This window comes from Ascaphus truei, chromosome 5 (assembly GCF_040206685.1).
Source record: "Ascaphus truei isolate aAscTru1 chromosome 5, aAscTru1.hap1, whole genome shotgun sequence".
Classification (NCBI taxonomy): domain Eukaryota; kingdom Metazoa; phylum Chordata; class Amphibia; order Anura; family Ascaphidae; genus Ascaphus; species Ascaphus truei.
In genome coordinates, this window is record NC_134487.1 from 191,248,655 (window position 1) to 191,267,476 (window position 18,822).

At 46.9% G+C, this 18,822-nt stretch overlaps 2 protein-coding genes across 3 annotated transcripts in view; both read right to left on the reverse strand.

Annotated features, from left to right (window-relative positions):
- Positions 1-18,273, reverse strand: part of PEBP4 (phosphatidylethanolamine binding protein 4) — a 115,008-nt gene extending 96,735 nt beyond the window's left edge. The window contains exons 1-3 of the mRNA XM_075601476.1: positions 18,252-18,273; positions 13,892-14,013; positions 12,251-12,383 (exon numbers count right to left, since the gene is read on the reverse strand). Of these exons, the coding sequence (XP_075457591.1) occupies positions 12,251-12,383; positions 13,892-14,007 (249 nt within the window). The 5' untranslated portion in view covers positions 14,008-14,013; positions 18,252-18,273. The remainder of the gene's footprint in view (positions 1-12,250; positions 12,384-13,891; positions 14,014-18,251) is intronic.
- LOC142495691 (ankyrin-1-like) overlaps positions 1-18,822 on the reverse strand; it is a 538,760-nt gene that overhangs the window by 218,804 nt on the left and 301,134 nt on the right. The window lies entirely within an intron of this gene.

Here is an 18,822-nt window from a genome sequence, read left to right on the forward strand (position 1 = left end):
GCTTTGGTAGGGGCTCGCTTACGCTTCCGCAAGCGCGCGGAAGCGTAGGTCTTGGGGGAATTTAAAATTCCCCCGCTTGCCGGCGCGACAGGCCGATCACGTGAGCGGTTCGCCCAATGAGGGCGAACCAGCTCCATGACGTCACTGGCCGGGGGCGGGCCCGCCCCCTGACGGCGCGTGCGGTAAGCAACCGCAAGGCCAGGGAAAGCACCCGCTTTCCCTGAGCCTCAGCACGCCAGCAGGGAGCCTGGCCGAGGCCTAAGTGTTACCTTCTTGTTTGTGAATTGTACTATATTGTTGTGTTCACCTAAGGAATAAATATACTTTATTATATCTAAGCCTCGTTCAGTTCAACCCAGTTATTTGGTGTATATTATATCTTGTCATAAGTTACTGTGACAATAATAATGAGAGGTTAAACACTTCCGCAACCCTCCCAGTAGGCCTAACCACCAACCATGGGGCAACAATCCCCTTCACCCACCCACTCTACCAAACAAACCAGGTACTTTGGTTTAACCCTGTAAGAGACGTGTTCCGAGGTACGCAATGGAGACTGTTTAAAGTGAAACTAAAATTAGGCTTTATTGCGCCTGTCCCTTTAACAAAGCAAAACATATGAAAATAAGCCAAACAAAAAACCTACTCCGCTTTGGAGAATATCTACACATTTAGTCCAGCCCTCTCTAACTGGGTAGTTAGCTAAGCTATTTACCAGTCCCAAATATATATACATTTATACAGATATATAACAGTCTCATAAACATAAGAAAGTCTTATCTGTTTCTTGTAGCTGTAGGGGAAGCCTCTCTGCTCTCCTGGGTCAGCACCTTTGTGTGCTAAGGCAATGTCTGTCCAGGTATAGAGTTCGGGTCCCCTTGTCTTGCTATCAGCATACAGTCCAGTCCTTCTGCAGCTCAAGACATCTGTTCCTCTGGCCAGTCCAGTGTGGACTAAGGAAAAATCTGTCTGTCCTTCCTTGGTTCAACCCCCAATTGTGAGACTCGGGAATCCTCCTCCTGTGTCTCAGAACAAGCTTTTTCTGACAGAGTTCTGATTAGACAGGTGGAGCTGGTTGATTGCAGGTGTGCAATTAACCAGCACACTGCTAGATTAGAGGCACGTTTCTTAACAGGGGTAAGTCCCTGTTACAAATCCCTTCATTACCTAATGAAGCTGCATTTTATTTTAATTACATAGTATTGAAGCAGGGGGTCTCTGGAGCTGAACCGCATACATTTTAGCCCCAGGGACCCCTGCTTCCCGAGACACAGGGCCCGGTATGGGGTGCCAGTATCTCCTGCACGTTTAATTCTCCCGCGTCATGTTACCGGGACATTTAAACGCGCAGGAAAGCCGGCACCCCATACTGGGGCCTGTAACTCGGGAAGCAGGGGGTCCCCAGGGGTGAAATTAATGCGGTTCAGCTCCAGAGACCCCTTGCTTTAATACTATGTTATTAAAATTAAATCAATTTGATTGCCTGTTAGAGCTGCACAGAGAGGGACTACTTCTGTCTGCTCTCACTGCGCAGCTCTTTCAGACTGATGCAGTGTGGCAGGGTTAGCACAGCGGGAGTCCAATTCAGAAGCAGGGACCCCCGCTGTGTTAATCCTGATGGGCAATTCCCCCCTGCTCTGAATTTTGCTGTGAGCACTCCACGTTTGGTCCGCAGTTCAGCAGCATATGTGCTGGGGCAGGTTGGAGATAAAACTGAATGCATCTGTACGCAAGGGAACATAAACTTTAAGGTGATGCATGTCCCAGGGAGGATAAGCATAATTGCAGACACATTGCCCCACTTTAATTGGCCAACTGTCAGACAGGTAGCCCCAGGTGTGCAGGCAAAGTGTCTTACCTGCCCAAATCACCTTCATCAGTTAGTGCAGAGGGACTAAATCGATATGGTACAGCAATCTCTGGTCCACCGAGGGTGGAAAACATAACGTCTGGCACCAGTGGTGCGTGTTAAGGGAAGCCGCAAGGAGAAGGGGTAAGGTCAAAAGCTCCCAACAACTAAGTAACTTCCTACTCACCCAAAAGCAGGCAGGCATGTCACGGGCAAAGGTGGGGTGCATGTTGGCAGGTATAGCCTTTTTTCTCAAATTGTGGAAAAGGGAAGACATTACCAAGGACTTCATCATCAGGCACATCCTGATTGGGTGGGGCAGAGGAGACTGTAAGCAGGGGGATAAGAGGGAGCCTGGGACAGTAGAGAGGTTGGTAACCCTAAACAAGGTGTCAGAATCGGAATGCGCAGGGCCTTACAAAATTAATTTGTTTAAAGTAGCTTTCACCTTTGCTTTTTCAGAGCATTTAGGGGGTGGGGAGCGTGAGGGAAATTGGTAGCAGCATCTAAAGCTAGCAGGGACGCTTCTGTTTTTAAGGAATGCGATAAAATCACTGTGGCGTGCTGCATACACAAGTCAAAAACTGATCACGCAAGCAAAGGGGCCTGGGTGCACCTAAAAAAGCACAAGGACAGGAGAGTATGCACCGTGAGGGCAGCGAGGCGATATGCCAAGCAGCGGCCGCAAGGTTTTTTAGGTGCATAGTGATCTAACTCCTTTTAACAACATTTCAGTTCAGCAGCATCTTTAAGCGCTGCCTGGAAGCAGGGGGGGGGGGGGGAGGTGGCATAAATGCAGTCAACTTTGGGATAGGGGCAGCAAAAGCAGTGGAGCTGCCTGTCGAGCAGATCAAAAAAACTGGGGAGGTAGAAATCTAATGCATACATTAGGTCCATGAGAAGTAACATTTAAACATTGTGAAGTGCTAACATGTTTCTGTCTCTGAAGTGGGAAACCAAGCACGGGTCGCGAAGTATGGTTGACAGGCCACTCATTCATTTACCGGGCACAGGAGCGGCCCGTGGACAGACTAGGGAGTCTGCAGCTGGGAAAACCACAAGAGAGAATGAACATACGAGGGCTGGGGAAGTGAGGGGTGTGCTAGGGTGATTCGGTACCAACCACCACGGACGCTTTTGAAGAGTGTAAAAGTAAGCCCTGGGTTAGTAATGATTCACTTGGGCAGGAACGATCTACAGGAAAACTGGGACAGACATAAAGCCCTATGGAACAACAGTCAGAAATCATCGCAAGATTATTATGGAAGGGGGCCTCCAGCTGGGACAGAATTAAGAAAAACAGGAAAAAAGTAAACATAGTAAGCTCATCCTCTCTTGGAAAGGATAGGTAGTGAGACACATATAGTGCGAAGATCAAACACATATTGGCACATGAGCGACGGGTTGCACAAAACAGGAGGGTTTAGACATCTTTATCAGGAAACTCAGTTTAGCGCTGCAGGCAATAAGCAATCACAGTGCAGGGTCACAGCTTGTGTTGTATGTTTGTCCCCAGTAAGCTTAATGGGTCCTGTGGGTGGTGGAACTGTCAGCCAAGTCAGCTTAAGGGTGCCAGGAAACGCCAAGAACTGAGGCGCTAATTTATGCAGTCAGGCCTCATCGTAGGAGTGCCACTGGAAGATTGGGCATGGCAGGAGGTGCAGACTTATGCGGCTGGGCTGTACCCCGGCCCAAGTCTTAGGTAATTGGGCTCCAACTTATGGGGACCTGGGTGTTGAGCATTTCCTCAGCAAAGGTCTTCCACCATGCTAGTTGCTAGTCTGCATACAGGCCCAGAAAAGGACTCTAGCTGGTGCTTAGGAAAAATTGGAATATCAACTGGCAATCTTTCCAATTGCGGTCTGCTAATGGAGTGCTAATCTTCTCAGTGGTTCATGTGGGATGGTCATGTGGAAGAGAGTAGACATACACATGGTATAATACCTCAGGGGATAGGAATACACAATTGTTGTAATTTTGGTGGTAGTCCAAAAACGAATTAACTGAGAATTTAGAGCAAGTGAAGGTACGTGAATATAGTGATAGATAGATAGATAGATAGATAGATAGATAGATAGATAGATAGATAGATAGATAGATAGATAGATAGATAGATAGATAGGAAATAATGGACTCACTAGTGAACCAAAAGTACTTACAGAAAAAAAAAAAAAACTTTTAATAAAAATCTGTTAATAAAAAAAATGACTTCTTGACATCTCAAAGATGGTAAAAATTAGAGTCCAACTCACTAGAAGGTGCTAATTCATAAGCAGGTATAGCATAGGGTAGCAATAAGGATGCTGGAATCTCGGCTGGTCTGCTTAATACACTGCAGAAGTGCTGCTCCGTGGACTTGCTTCTCCACGCCGGTCGCGTGCCTGGACCCAGCCTTCTTGGAAGATGTCATGGAATGATCGACCAGCAGCTGGGGAAACTCAGGATCACTCCTGCATTAACCCATTACCCATCGCGTTTCACAACTATGTGTGGGTTTAGGGACTAGCGACTGGGTGGTACTTTCATTTTTTCAAAGGTTGTTTAAATAAATAAAGCCGTGACCTTATTTTACTTCCACAAAACTATGTGGTCTCCTTTTTGTGGGGAGGTAACATGTAAAATGTACTGTATTATGTATCTTCAACAATGGCATAAAAAAAAACCTCTGCATTCCGGCTTTAGCACACAAAAGAAACGTTTATTATCCGAAGATATTACTTACATTCAGAAACAGCAGATAAATGGCAGTGAGATTAAATAAGTTATGTTCTTTTCAAAGACCTTACGTATAATTCCTTTTCCTGGTGGAAACCTTCTGCCTCGTCTTTCATCTTTTCCCCTTCTGATATCCTGGCTGTCTTATCTAACTAGTCTGTCAATCTTTTATACAAGAAATAGTCCTTTAGTCAGTCCCCCTTCTCCCAGCACCATGACCGAATATGGTATCATGTGTCTTTCTGGAAAAATCTTCTAGCTCCCGTGAATCAATGATTCAAGGAGCTCAAGCGTATTATCAGAAATGGTTACATCGCCTTCAAATGTCACTTGCTGGCCCTTCTTCAGTCGTCCCAAAACAGCTGTATGTCATAAGTTACCTAGAAACCTTTTAGTCTAAAGATATCTCCCATCAGTTGTCTTATAATCAATCATTCACACTCTATTCATAGTTACAATTTCTTAAATAACAAATCACGGGGTAGGCACACTAAGCCTTTAAGGGAAGCAGCACTAAAGAAGCAACTGGTTATCAGCTATAAACAAAGGAAGAATGGGTAATTCTGACCTTATATGTTTCTCCCATGAGCATTGAAGATAAAGTCCCGGCTTAGGATCGCTTTGGTGATAAAAAGTCACGTCCGGCTCCGGCAATCACACTTCCGGTTGACCGGAAGTATTTCCGTGAGTTTAGCACAGCCTAAAGAGAGGCATAGAACCTTTCCAAGGGCCAAAAAAATCATCGTAGGCCTTGATCTTGATCCAGAAATACATCAGACCTCGATCAGATGATTTCTCTGGTATACTTGCCGCAGCAGAAGGACCAGATCACGGAGGGTACATCAGACCCCAACAAGAGGACTTTGCTGGTATGTACTCTGTAGCAGAGGGATCAGGTTATGGAGTCTGCATTAGACATCAAGCAGGGGAATATTGGTATTACGTGCTGAAGCAGATGGACCAGACCCCAAGGCTGCATCAGATCCTCATTAGTGTTGCCGGTATACGCGCCAAAGTGGATTGACAGAGTCAAGGTGGATGCATTTTCCAGACCTCCATTATCCGAGTGACAGGATCATGGAGTAAGCTTTGTCTAATATACTTTTCCAATTATTTCGCCCTGTTAAAAGAAACATCGACACACGCAAGTGAGAAAAACACGACTGGGGATCTCTGGTGGGAGGAGCCTTTTAATTGCTTTGGCAAAGGCAGTCCTAACATGCAGGAAGGAGGGGCTTAACCCCCCATTGTGTGTACGTCATGCTAAGGACGATAGGGAAACAGTTACATAAAATGCGTCCTGATGAAGGACGGTCGCTGAGACGACTGAAAAAACAAATTCATAAAACAACATATCCTTCATTAGTGGGAGCAGCTGGAGCAACGCGTTATCAATTATGCAATCAGACAGTGACGTTCTCGTCTCCGGGCGGGCTTTTCAGCAGCAGGAGGACATTGTGAACAATACTTTCAACTCAAACTTTATAGTAATCTTTGTGTTGCAGATTAGAACAGTTTAACACATGTATGAGCTATGAAGGAAAAACTCCTATTTCTCGTTTAATGAACATGAACCTCCCGCGGTGTATCTGATTCTTGTTCATATAATATAGTGACATCAGTTGATTGTCTACATTGTGCTTCTTATAACCGACCTACAATTGTGCGCATTTCATGGGGATAGAGCGAGAAATATAGAAGATATGATGAAAGGGGTCCCTTTATTTTTCCCTGAAAACAGTGTACAATAACTAAAACAGACATTTAAAAAAAAAAACATTTTAAAAAGAATTGTTGTCCCTAAGAGCTAACAAATCTCAATTACTAAATCTGATTAGCAAACGTTATTATTTTGAGTGAACTCAAAAAAGTAAAAGCTAAAAACAGTCCAAAAAAAGTGTATTGTTTGAGCTGCAAAAAAATGTAAGTCGCACAATTCACATTAGTTATCTCCTTCTGTGACAGAAGGACCAGTAGGTAATTTCGCTGCCGCTCCAAATAACTACGCCGAAGAACCCCAACATCTATTGCTCCCTATAACTCCTAATACTCTATATAAACACCTCCCTAGAACTCCTCCTAATGCTCCATTTAACCCCTCCCTAGAACTCCTCCTATTGCTCGATATAACCCCTCCTTATAACTCCTCCAGGATGGGCTGCAGGTAAGCTCCTGCAGGGGAGCCAGGATGGCCTTAGACCCAGGGGTTGGTGGCTGTGTGGTGGAGATGGAAGTAGGAGAGTCTGCAGCCTGCAGCAGTGGTGTAGGCCTTGGGGAGCCTGATTGCAAATTACAGGAGAGTTTGGAGAAAAAGGAAAGAGCAGAACAGAACCTGCTTAAGGAAGAAGAGAACCAAACTTTATTGCAGATGTATAACTGTAAGAAAAGCAGAGTTGGAGGAAGAAAACATTGAATGAAAGAAATGTTACAGATATGGGAGAAGGGGGCGCAAGTTGGAAATACAAGATCTGCGTGAGATTACTAAAATAACGGTGGGTCCAGCCAAACAGAAACGTTCCCTTTTGAAAACAATTGAAATGCTAACTCACAGTGCTGAGCAGGGTGCAAAGCAGGGCGCAGAGCAAATTGCAGAGCAAGGCACTGATTCAGGTTGTGGAACAAGAAGCCAGTACTCTAGTAAGAGTCACATCAAAAGTTCTCAAGAAAAGAGAAGTTTGGAGACGCCTAAAAAAAAGTGGGAGAGAAACTAGATCCCAGAACAAGGCTGTGAAGTCTAAAGATAAACAGAGGCTGAAACAGAGAACGTAGCCCAGGAAAACTCTGACAGTTTAAATCAATCAACTGCCAGGAAAAACCCAAAGGGTAAAACTGCTAAAGAAAGCAAAGCAAAGGACATACAGCTAAAGGTTTCTACAGAAGAAGGTAATAGCCCTGAAATAGGGTCCAAAGACTTCAGGGAAGGGGACTCACCTCAGGGCGGAACAGACTCTGAGCAAGGATCTGTTCTAGAGCTTCCAGCATCTCAGGGATCAATAGCAGAAGATTTGGTTAAAAGCCCATTGCATGCAAAGAAAGCAGCAGACACCTGTGATATTAGGTTGTCTCAGACTCCTACGCGGGGAGAAGTTAAAGAAATTAGAAAGAATTCTGAAGAGCGGCAAAGTAAGGCCGCGGGAATGGTCAGCGCTTAGTCGTTGACCCGCGCTGCGCCGCGCTCACGCTGGTCAGTGAGCCCCTGCAGCCGCAATGAGAGCGGCTTTAGCAGGGGCCCGCGCACGCTTCAGCAGGCGTGCGGAGGCGTAGCAGACAGAAAAATTTGAGTTTCAGCGCTGAGGGGAGCGGAGAGCCGTTCAGTGAGCGGTTCGCCCAATGAGGGCGAACCAGCTCTGTGACGTCACTGGCCCGCCCATAGACACAAAATTATTAATATGCTGCACACCATAAATCATATACATAATAGTATTACCGGGGCTGCTGGTTCAAGGGATACCTGTAACAATCATCCAGTCTTGAATAAATGGAAAGATCCAGCGCTCCATGGATTTTAAAAGTTCAATTTTATTGTGCCATACACAATGACTGTTTCGACCTTAGTAGGCATTTTCACTTGAGAAAGATCTACTAAGGTCGAAACGGTCGTTGTGTATGGCGCAATAAAATTTTACTTTTAAAATCGGTGGAGCGCTGGATCCGCCCATAGACACGCCACCTGATGGTGCACGTAGTAAGGCCAGGGAAAGCACCCCCTTTCCCTCAGTCTCAGCACAGCTGCAGTCTCTATGGACTCAGCCTAAGAACCTAGAAGCTCTAGGAGGAGATCAGCTGGAAATGGAGTTTGTACCTGAAAGTAGTGAGCCAGAGAACCTATGCTCATCCGGACTTACAGAACCATCCCCCTGCTCATTAGCAGGTCCTGTGATTCACCCTGAGAGAGGAGAACAGCAGGTGGTAATCAACAGCAATGGAGCCAGCATTATCCCTGTAGTGCCTGGAAGTGAAATGAAGGTTGTAGAGACTGAAATTGCTATTTCTATGCAGATAGTTCCTGGAAAAAGAGTGGTCCAATCAGAAGTTGGTGTAAAGCAAAGTAATGGTATTAAAGTAACCCCAGCTCATACAGCACCTCATTCAGCCTGGAGTGGGAGATCCTTTGTAAGTGCTGTGGCCAGAAATGCTCAATCTTTGAAAAGGAGAAATGTGGTAAAGTTGAGGTATAAAGGCAGAGAGAAGATGAATCCTGACAGGATTTTTATTTGGAAGACATCTATTAATAGAATCCTTGGGCTTCAGAGCAGATGAAATGTATGCACTTATCCATGTTCCAGGTTCTTGTGAGTATGATGTCAGCTTTAAGAGATCTCAGGCTTTGGACTATTTCTGGACAAGATATGACAGTATTAAAAACACTGAATTATGGAAGTGTGAGGAATCCACTCCTGGCTTTTCTCGTAGCCTTGCAGGGTGCTGTTGTTCTCACTAAATTCGCTCTTTGCAATCAACAGCAGCTGTGCGGGCTATCACTGCAACCTAGCCTTGTACTCAGTCATTGGAGCAGTGCCTTCACACCCTCCTCCTGAGATTGGCCCGCTGGCCTTTAAGTACTGCATTCCCACAATCCCTCTCTGCCGAGCATAATCCTTCTCTGGACGTTACTGTCTCTGCCACAAGCCACCTGGCTTGTCTCCTTGTGTACTATCCTCTCTACTATCGTTAGTAGTTCCTGAGTTCCCGAGGCCTGCTGCTACTTTCCATGCAGAGGCCTGAGTATCCTGTGGCCTGCTGTTATCTCCATGCAGAGGCCTGAGGCCTGCTGCTATCTCCATGCAGAGGCCTGTTTCCTGAGTATCCTGAGGTCTACTGCTACACTCCACGCAGAGGCCTGATCCTGACTACTGTGCTGAAGCGTTGTTTAGCCAGCACTGGTTCCTGGTACCTGCTGCATTCTCCCCTAGCAGAGGTTACCCTTCGTTTCCTGAGGTCTGCTGCTATTCTCCACGCCGAGTCCTGCTTTGGACTTTTGTGCTGAAGCGTTGGTTTTCCCCAACGCTGCCCCGCAGTGTACTTCGGCCAGCCTGCTGTCTCCCCCTGCTGAGACCGGTGTCATGCGCCGAGCCCGCTCCTCACGCAGATGCCACTCCCGCGCTCACGCTACTAAGCAGAAGCGGGGAACATCGGGGAACTTCTGACTACCTGTTGCCGAACTCCTGCTTGAATAACGACGATGCTGCCTTCTCCAATCCTGACCCTGCTATGTACGACTACGAACTGCGCACTCCAGATCAGTCTGCGCGGACTAAGGTCGGTGATTATATAACCCCACCTCAGCCGCGCGGTCCGGTCCCGGTTTGTGGTGAGCACAATCGTAACAGGAAGTCCTTTGTAGCTACTCCTGTGTCTAAACCGGAAACAAAGTCTGTAACAATTCTCTTCAGACACGAATCAGTCCCAATATCCTATATTCTGATATGACTTGGCAAACAATGTGAAGTACTAGCTCCACCTACAAGAATCATGGATGTAGAGGACATTTGGATAGGAGGCTGGAAAGTACAAGTCAGACTTTTGTGACATGGCAATGTTACAAAACATCTGCCCAACTCTGTCTTCATTGGAAGAGCAAAAGGAAACGGTTTTTACTATGATCAGTCAACCTTGTGCCATAGATGTGGCTCAGCCACACTTACAGACGAGACCACGAGTATTCTAAAGCTTGCCTTAAACTAGCCCGGTTACATATGATTGTATTGAGTTGAAATGTTATGGGCTCATGACATTTCTGTATGTACATTAATATGTGAACGTGTCCAATAAAAAAATTGTTACAAAAAAAAAAAAACTAGCCCTGTTACATTCTGGGTATAAACTGGGTGTAACCTGGCTAGTTAAAGGCAAGTTTAAGGCATTTCTGCATTGACTAATGACCCATAGGATTAACACAGCAGGGGTACATGGCAGTCCCATTCAGTTTGAATGGGACTGCCAGGGACTGCCAGGGACCCCCGCTGTTAATCTGATGGGCCATTAATCAATGCAGAAATGCTGGATCTAGTTTAAGGCATGTATCCAGCATGTACCTGGGTCTTTTTGGCGATAGCCACTGGTTTGTGTTAGAATAACCGTGGGCACTACAGTAAGTAATACATGTGATGTGCTAAAGTGCAACTTGTGCCAGTCCTTGGGCCACAAGAGGGCAAGTTGTACAAAGATCAAATGTAATTTATGTGTTAAATTTGGACATTCATATCGGAGTTGTTCAGATGCACGGCAAAATATCTCAGGAATATGGGAGTAGGAAGTGGATTTTGAAGAACATGAAGCACTTTATGATCGCGCCTTGAAAGTTGTAGACATAATTTGTCCAGATCAGCCTGGGAAAGGAGTTTGCCCATATTCACCTGCGGACAGAGTTCACCCAGATTCACCTGCGGACGGAGTTCGCCCAGATCTACTGGCGGAAGAAGAGTTTACAGATTGTGTTGACATGGCCCAAGGAATATTAGAAGATCCCTTAGAGGAAACCTCCCTAAACTCACTTCCAGGAAAACAACCTGAGAATACAGTGGATGAATTTACCAAGAGTGTAATCCTGGTGGGCAATAAAGATAAAGACAGAATGCAGAATTGGATACTGGCTAAAAGAAGGAAGAAGGGCACAGTAAAAAGACTTGGAGGGACTCTTCGACTTTCTACAGGTCCTGCTTGTAAGGTTCTTCAGGTGCCTGTAAATAATCGTCTTTCTGTTCTTAGGAAGGATTGGGGTTCAAGAGCTGAAGAACCTGATGATGTAGAGGAACTTAACTTATCCGAAGAGGAGCATAATATGAATATTTCCATAGGGACAGACTTTCCATATGGACAGACTCAGACATGATCCCACCTTCGGTGGCCACTAAGGGGTTTCGGTCATTGGGGTATAATGTGGGGAAAAAGAAAAAGTATTATTTGTTTATAAATGAATCCTTTAAAGGTAGCAGCTATTAATGTAGCAGTCAAGGCTCTTATTTGGTTTAAATTAAAAATGTGTATAAAGGAAATGTGAATGTGCTGTTGAGAGGAGAAAGGTTGGAACAAATGCTGAGTTAATATTGATATAGTATAAGTTTGTACATAATGTGCAGTTTGTGTTTAAAAATTTTCTATGAAATGTAATGCAGGAAAAAAAATTTCAATTAAAAAAAACACAAAAAAAAGGAGTTCCTCCTGTTGCTCTATATAACCCCTCCCTATAACTCCTCCTAATGCTCCATATAACCCCTCCCTATAACTCCTCCTAATGCTCTATATAACCCCTCCCTATAACTCCTCCTAATGCTCTATATAACCCCTCCCTATAACTCCTCCTAATGCTCCATATGATCCCTCCCTATAACTCCTCCTATTGCTCCATATAACCCCTCCATATAACAAAATATAACGTATTCATATTTAAATAGCTCAATATGTCCTTGTTACTGTAGGTCAATCCTACCTGCACGGACATCACCGTCTTGCCAGCCATTGATTCCGTGAGGGTGTTAACTAAATACCAAGCGAGAGATAGCTGTGGTGCCTAGAACATATGGTTCGTATTCTTTATTGTCCCTGAATGTGCACCCATGTGCTCACATGGCTGGTTTCTATATTGATATGAGGTCAAAAGTATAATGACCATCTTTCTCGGAGGAGTAATACTGCTGCCCATCCCCCTCACCCTCCCTGTTGATTTGCCCCTGTGTGTGGTAGTACCGGCTGGGACTTGGCGTATTTGATCCTTGGGTGGCCCCAGACTTTGCTCAGGCTCTCTGGGTAGTCAAAGCAGTCGGGTATATACAGGCAGGACACATCACCGATGTCAGGGTATATGACGTGCAGGTCTCTACTGCAAATAGAGCAAGGGGGAGTGAGAGGGAGAAAAGAAGAGGATGGGGGGAGGAGGAAAGACAGGAGGGGGGGGGGAAAGAGAGAGGGGGGAGGAGGAAAGAGAGAGGGGGAGGAAAGAGAGAGGGGGAAAGAAACAAAAAGGGAAGGAAAGATAAGATAGAGGGGAAAAAGGGGGGGAGAGATGGGCAGAAGGAGAAAGGGACAAAAAATAGGGAGAGGGAGAGAGAGAGAGAGAGAGAGATTAGATGTATGTGCTAATAAACTGCCAGAGTTCTTCACAATAATTATCCTGTAATTCTTCCCCCGCATTGTTCAATTAACATACAAAAAAAGAATATAAACACTTTATCTGAGTAATAAATAAGTTAAAAACTTACCCTGGTTAAAAAAAAAAAAAAAAACGTCGCACATCATGTTGAGAAATTCCCTCCCACACTTAGGACGGGATGGTATAGCTAGATGACCAAGCAAAGGTTGGAAGTTGGTAAATAAACCTTATGTACGGAACCCAAACATTATCCTGGCTAACATTATGGAGCTCCTCGCAGCTTCCTCGTGCGTGCGGGAAAACGTCTGGCGTCACAGCGTCTGACGATGGCAATGCGATGACCTCGATACCTCTATGCGTTTCGCATCACATACACTTCATCAGGGGTTAGGTCTACGGATCATGGGGCTGTCATATATATACACACCACTGTAGCCCCTCCTATTCTATTAAGATCCAATTGGCTAATTGGCCATCCAAGTTCAAAACAAACAATTATCACAAAACACAATTTACAACAAGACACATTAACACAACCATGAATAACAATGCACCCCAAATATACATAATAATGATGAATCATTGATCCACTAACAACGGACAGCTTAGTCCAAGTCATTAACCCAGAATAAGTAGAGGTATCGAGGTCATCACGTTGCCGATGCCAGACGTTTTCCCGCGCCCACGAGGAAGCTGCGAGGAGCTCCATAGTGTTAGCCAGGATACTGTTTGGGTTCCGTACATAAAGGTTTATTTACCAACTTACAACCTTTGCTTGGTCATCTAGCTATACCATCCCGTCCTAAGTGTCGGAGGGAATTTCTCAACATGATGTGCTACTATTTATTTTTACCAATGTAAGTGTTTAACTTGTTTATTACTCGGATAAAGTGTTTATATTTATAACGGATTCCGTCTTTCTATGTGCTTTTTTTTGTATGTTTGTTGTTCTCTAGTGTGCCCCGTTGATCACAGGAGAAATTCAAGCAGCAGGATTGACAGTGTTTTGGATATTATTAGAAGAGTCTGAGACCACTGCATGGCCATTTCTTTGTTGCAAATGTTTCAATTAACCCCTCACATGCCAGAGACTTTAGCGCATTGCTCCCTTAACCTCATTCCCTGCCAGATATGCCAAGCATCACTCCAATAACCTCCTCCCTCCCCGGGACTGCAGAGCATTGCTCCATGAACCTCTTCCCTGCCAGAGACACGCAGGCTGTTGCATCCCCGCTAACCTGCAGAAGTTTTCATCATCTCCAATGAGGGTCTGGTAGTCACACACAGCCTGGCTTGTGGAGGAGTAGGGAGGCAGTGACACAAGACCCCCAAGAATCAACCACAGACCCCTCATCACGACCTGCAGAGAAGACAGAGGGGTAGAACAGGGGTGCGTGCAAAATTTTCCAGGGGGGGGGGGGGGGGAAAGCATGGCGGTTACATAGGCCCTGCGCTATTCCCCAAAGCATTTAAATTAAATGATGTTGGAGACATTTAAGAAGGGGGGTGCGAGCAGGGGAGGAGTGCAGAAATGTTTGCACACCCCTGAGGTAGACAATAAGCCAAAACACAACCTTCCCTATAACTCCTATTGGTTCATATACCCACCCCCTATAACTCCTCCTATCGCTCCTTATAATTCCTCCTATTGTTTCATATAACCCCTCCCTATAACTCCTCCTAATGCTCCATATAACCCCTCCCTATAACTCCTAATGCTCCATATAACCCCTCTTAGGCTACGACTCCGCTGTCGGGGTACAGTACGTGCAGCTCTGTTCCCCATTCTGTACAGAGCTGTAAGGGGGAAAAAAACGGGGTGGCCATGGCAGGGGGGGGGGGGGAGGGGGATGCGGCCATGATGTCACCCAGCCGGTTCGCCCTCATTGGCTGAACCGCCCGGGGTGTGGCCAGCGCTCCATCTCCAGTTTTACTGCCTTCAGAAAAATCTCGCCACACAGCGGCCAAGTAGGTAGCAGGCCCGGCCCCATTGAGGGGCAGTTCTTGTCCCTGCAGTGCACGCCATGCAGCAGGCAACAGGGACCTAGCCTTATTACTAGGGTGACCAAACGTCCCAGTTTAACCGGGACAGTCCCAGTTTTTTGGACTTTGGCCTGGGTCCCAACTTTAAAAAAAAAAAGTACCAGTTTATTTCTGTGCTTTCTGGACGCTCATTCCGGACGCTCGTGCGCATGCGCGGCTGGCAATTTCCAATCACGCATGCGCACGACCGGCTAGCAAGCACCTATTACTCATACGCGGCCGGCAATTTGCGCATGCGCGAAATGTGTCCCGATTGGTCACCTTACTTATTACTCCATATAACCCCTCCCTATAACTCCTATTGCTCCATATAACGGTTCCCTATAACTCCTCCTATCGCTCCATATAACCCCTCCCTATAACACCTCCTACTGTCCATATAACCCCTCCCAATAACTCCTCCTATTGCTCTATATAACCCCTCCCCATAACTCCTCCTATCGCTCCATATAACCCCTCCCTATAATACCTCCTGTCCATATAACCCCTCCCAATAACTCCTCCTATTGCTCTATATAACCCATCCCTATAACACCTCCTATGGCTGCGTCCATAGTTGTTCCGACGGCGCGAGCTGCAACGCTCACAACAAATCGAAACCAATGGATGCCTATGCGCATGTGTGCGCCGTGGCGACCAATGCGTGGCGAGACAAAATTGTCTCTGACGTGCGACGACCGGATCACGTGAGCGGTTCGCCCAATAAGGGCGAACCAGCTCCGTGATGTCACGGCCACTCCCCCGACACGCCTCCACATCGCCCGTGTCTGCTCTTTGAATGCAGTCCATCAATCGACAGAGGGAAGCGGGCGGGAGACAAGACCCGCGGTCGCACTCCCGCTCACCATGGACAAGGCCTATTGCTCCATATAACCCCTCCCTATAACTCCATATAACCCCTCTCTATAACTCCTCCTATTGCTCCATATAACCCCTCCCTATAACGCCTCCTATTGCTCCATATAACCCCTCCCTATAACGCCTCCTATTGCTCCATATAACCGCTCCGTATAACCCCTCCCTATAACTCCATATAACCCCTCCCTATAACCCCTCCTATAACTCCATATAACCCCTCCCTATAACCCCTCCTATTGCTCCATATAACCCCTCCCTATAACCCCTCCTATTGCTCCATATAACCCCTCCCTATAACTCCATATAACCCCTCCCTATAACTAGTGCTATTGCTCCATATAACCCCTCCCTATAACTCCATATAACCCCTCCCTATAACTAGTGCTATTGCTCCATATAACCCCTCTCTATAACTCCTCCTATTGCTCCATATAACCCCTCCCTATAACGCCTCCTATTGCTCCATATAACCGCTCCGTATAACCCCTCCCTATAACTCCATATAACCCCTCCCTATAACCCCTCCTATAACTCCATATAACCCCTCCCTATAACCCCTCCTATTGCTCCATATAACCCCTCCCTATAACCCCTCCTATTGCTCCATATAACCCCTCCCTATAACTCCATATAACCCCTCCCTATAACTAGTGCTATTGCTCCATATAACCCCTCCCTATAACCCCTCCCTATAACTCCTCCTATTGCTCCATATAACCCCTCTCTATAACTCCATATAACCCCTCCCTATAACTCCATATAACCCCTCTCTATAACTCCATATAACCCCTCCCTATAACTAGTGCTATTGCTCCATATAACCCCTCCCTTTAACTCCTCCCTATAACTCCTCCTATTGCTCCATATAACCCCTCCCTATAACTCCATATAACCCCTCCCTATAACTCCATATAACCCCTCCCTATAACTAGTGCTATTGCTCCATATAACCCCTCCCTATAACTCCTCCCTATAACTCCTCCTATTGCTCCATATAACCCCTCCCTATAACTCCTCCCTATAACTCCTCCTATTGCTCCATATAACCCCTCCCTATAACTCCTCCTATTGCTCCATATAACCCCTCCCTATAACTCCATATAACCCCTCCCTATAACTCCTCCCTATAACTCCTCCTATTGCTCCATATAACCCCTCCCTATAACTCCTCCCTATAACTCCTCCTATTGCTCCATATAACCCCTCCCTATAACTCCATATAACCCCTCCCTATAACTCCTCCCTATAACTCCTCCTATTGCTCCATATAACCCCTCCCTATAACTCCTCCCTATAACTCCTCCTATTGCTCCATATAACCCCTCCCTATAACTCCATATAACCCCTCCCTATAACCCCTCCTATTGATCAAATGAGTTGTCATTTTCTCCTCTTCCTGTAACCCTTTTCAAACCTCTCCTCATCTTGCATGAGGCTGCGCTTATAGTGCCGGCGACGTCAGGCTGCGCTTATAGTGCCGGCGACGTCAGGCTGCGCTTATAGTGCCGGCGACGTCAGGCTGCGCTTATAGTGCCGACGACGTCAGGCTGCGCTTATAGTGCCGGCGACGTCAGGCTGCGCTTATAGTGCCGACGACGTCAGGCTGCGCTTATAGTGCCGGCGACGTCAGGCTGCGCTTATAGTGCCGGCGACGTCAGGCTGCGCTTATAGTGCCGACGACGTCAGGCTGCGCTTATAGTGCCGGCGACGTCAGGCTGCGCTTATAGTGCCGACGACGTCAGGCTGCGCTTATAGTGCCGGCGACGTCAGGCTGCGCTTATAGTGCCGGCGACGTCAGGCTGCGCTTATAGTGCCGGCGACGTCAGGCTGCGCTTATAGTGCCGGCGACGTCAGGCTGCGCTTATAGTGCCGGCGACGTCAGGCTGCGCTTATAGTGCCGGCGACGTCAGGCTGCGCTTATAGTGCCGGCGACGTCAGGCTGCGCTTATAGTGCCGGCGACGTCAGGCTGCGCTTATAGTGCCGGCGACGTCAGGCTGCGCTTATAGTGCCGGCGACGTCAGGCTGCGCTTATAGTGCCGACGACGTCAGGCTGCGCTTATAGTGCCGGCGACGTCAGGCTGCGCTTATAGTGCCGGCGACGTCAGGCTGCGCTTATAGTGCCGGCGACGTCAGGCTGCGCTTATAGTGCCGGCGACGTCAGGCTGCGCTTATAGTGCCGGCGACGTCAGGCTGCGCTTATAGTGCCGACGACGTCAGGCTGCTGTCGCTGGAAAAATCAAAGAGAGATGACTTCCAGCGATCGCGACCAAGCCGTCGCTCCGTCGCATCGCGCTTACTATAAGCGCACGCGACGGCAGCAATGCATTTGTTTTGAAGCGCTGTCACCGGCACTATAAGCGCAGCCTTACTGTGCATGTAAGGGGTGTCTCTTTGAGGCGGTCTCTCTCTGTGTGTAGGGGGGATATGTATCATTATGTCTCATCTGCTGCTTTCTCTACCCTTGGCTAGCAGTCTCTTACAAGCCTCCCTTTGGCTAGCAGTCTCTTACAAGCCTCCTCTTTCACCTCGGTGAGTGTCAGGCTGTCTATTGGATGTTATTTCTCTCTCATGATGCATCTTGCAGCTGTCTCTTTAATTATCACCTCTTTCTGAAGCTGTCTCTTTGATTCTCACCTCTTTCTGAAGCTGTCTCTTTGATTCTCACCTCTTTCTGAAGCTGTCTCTTTGATTCTCACCTCTTTCTGAAGCTGTCTCTTTGATTCTCACCTCTTTCTGAAGCTGTCTCTTTTAGGTTCACAGCTGGTCTGTCCCTCGCTCCCTCTCGTCCCCGACCTCCAACGTGGCTGCGTTTTGATTGGTTGCCTTGGGCGACAGCAAAAGGGTCTTCTTACTCATTGGATCTTCCTGCTGTCAGTCAGAGATAGAGGGGCGGGGCTAAGGATTTAGTTCTCACGGAGGCGGTTAGTGGCAGGTGCCTTAAAGGGACAGGAAGGAAGATCTGTATTTCTATAACAGTCACCCCATGGGAACCGCCTCAGGCGTGTGTACGGAGCACACACGTCTGCGTGTCTGTTTGTTGTACTAGTGTGATTTCCAGTGCGAGCTGAGGCACCATGTATATTATTAGTGACGGGAGGAAGAAGAAGAAGGATGAAATTATACTACACACTCACACTCTGCAGTTAGGAGAGACACACTCACACTCTGCAGTTAGGGGGAGACACACTCACAGTCTGCAGTTAGGGGGAGACACACTCACAGTCTGCAGTTAGGGGGAGACACACTCACAGTCTGCAGTTAGGAGAG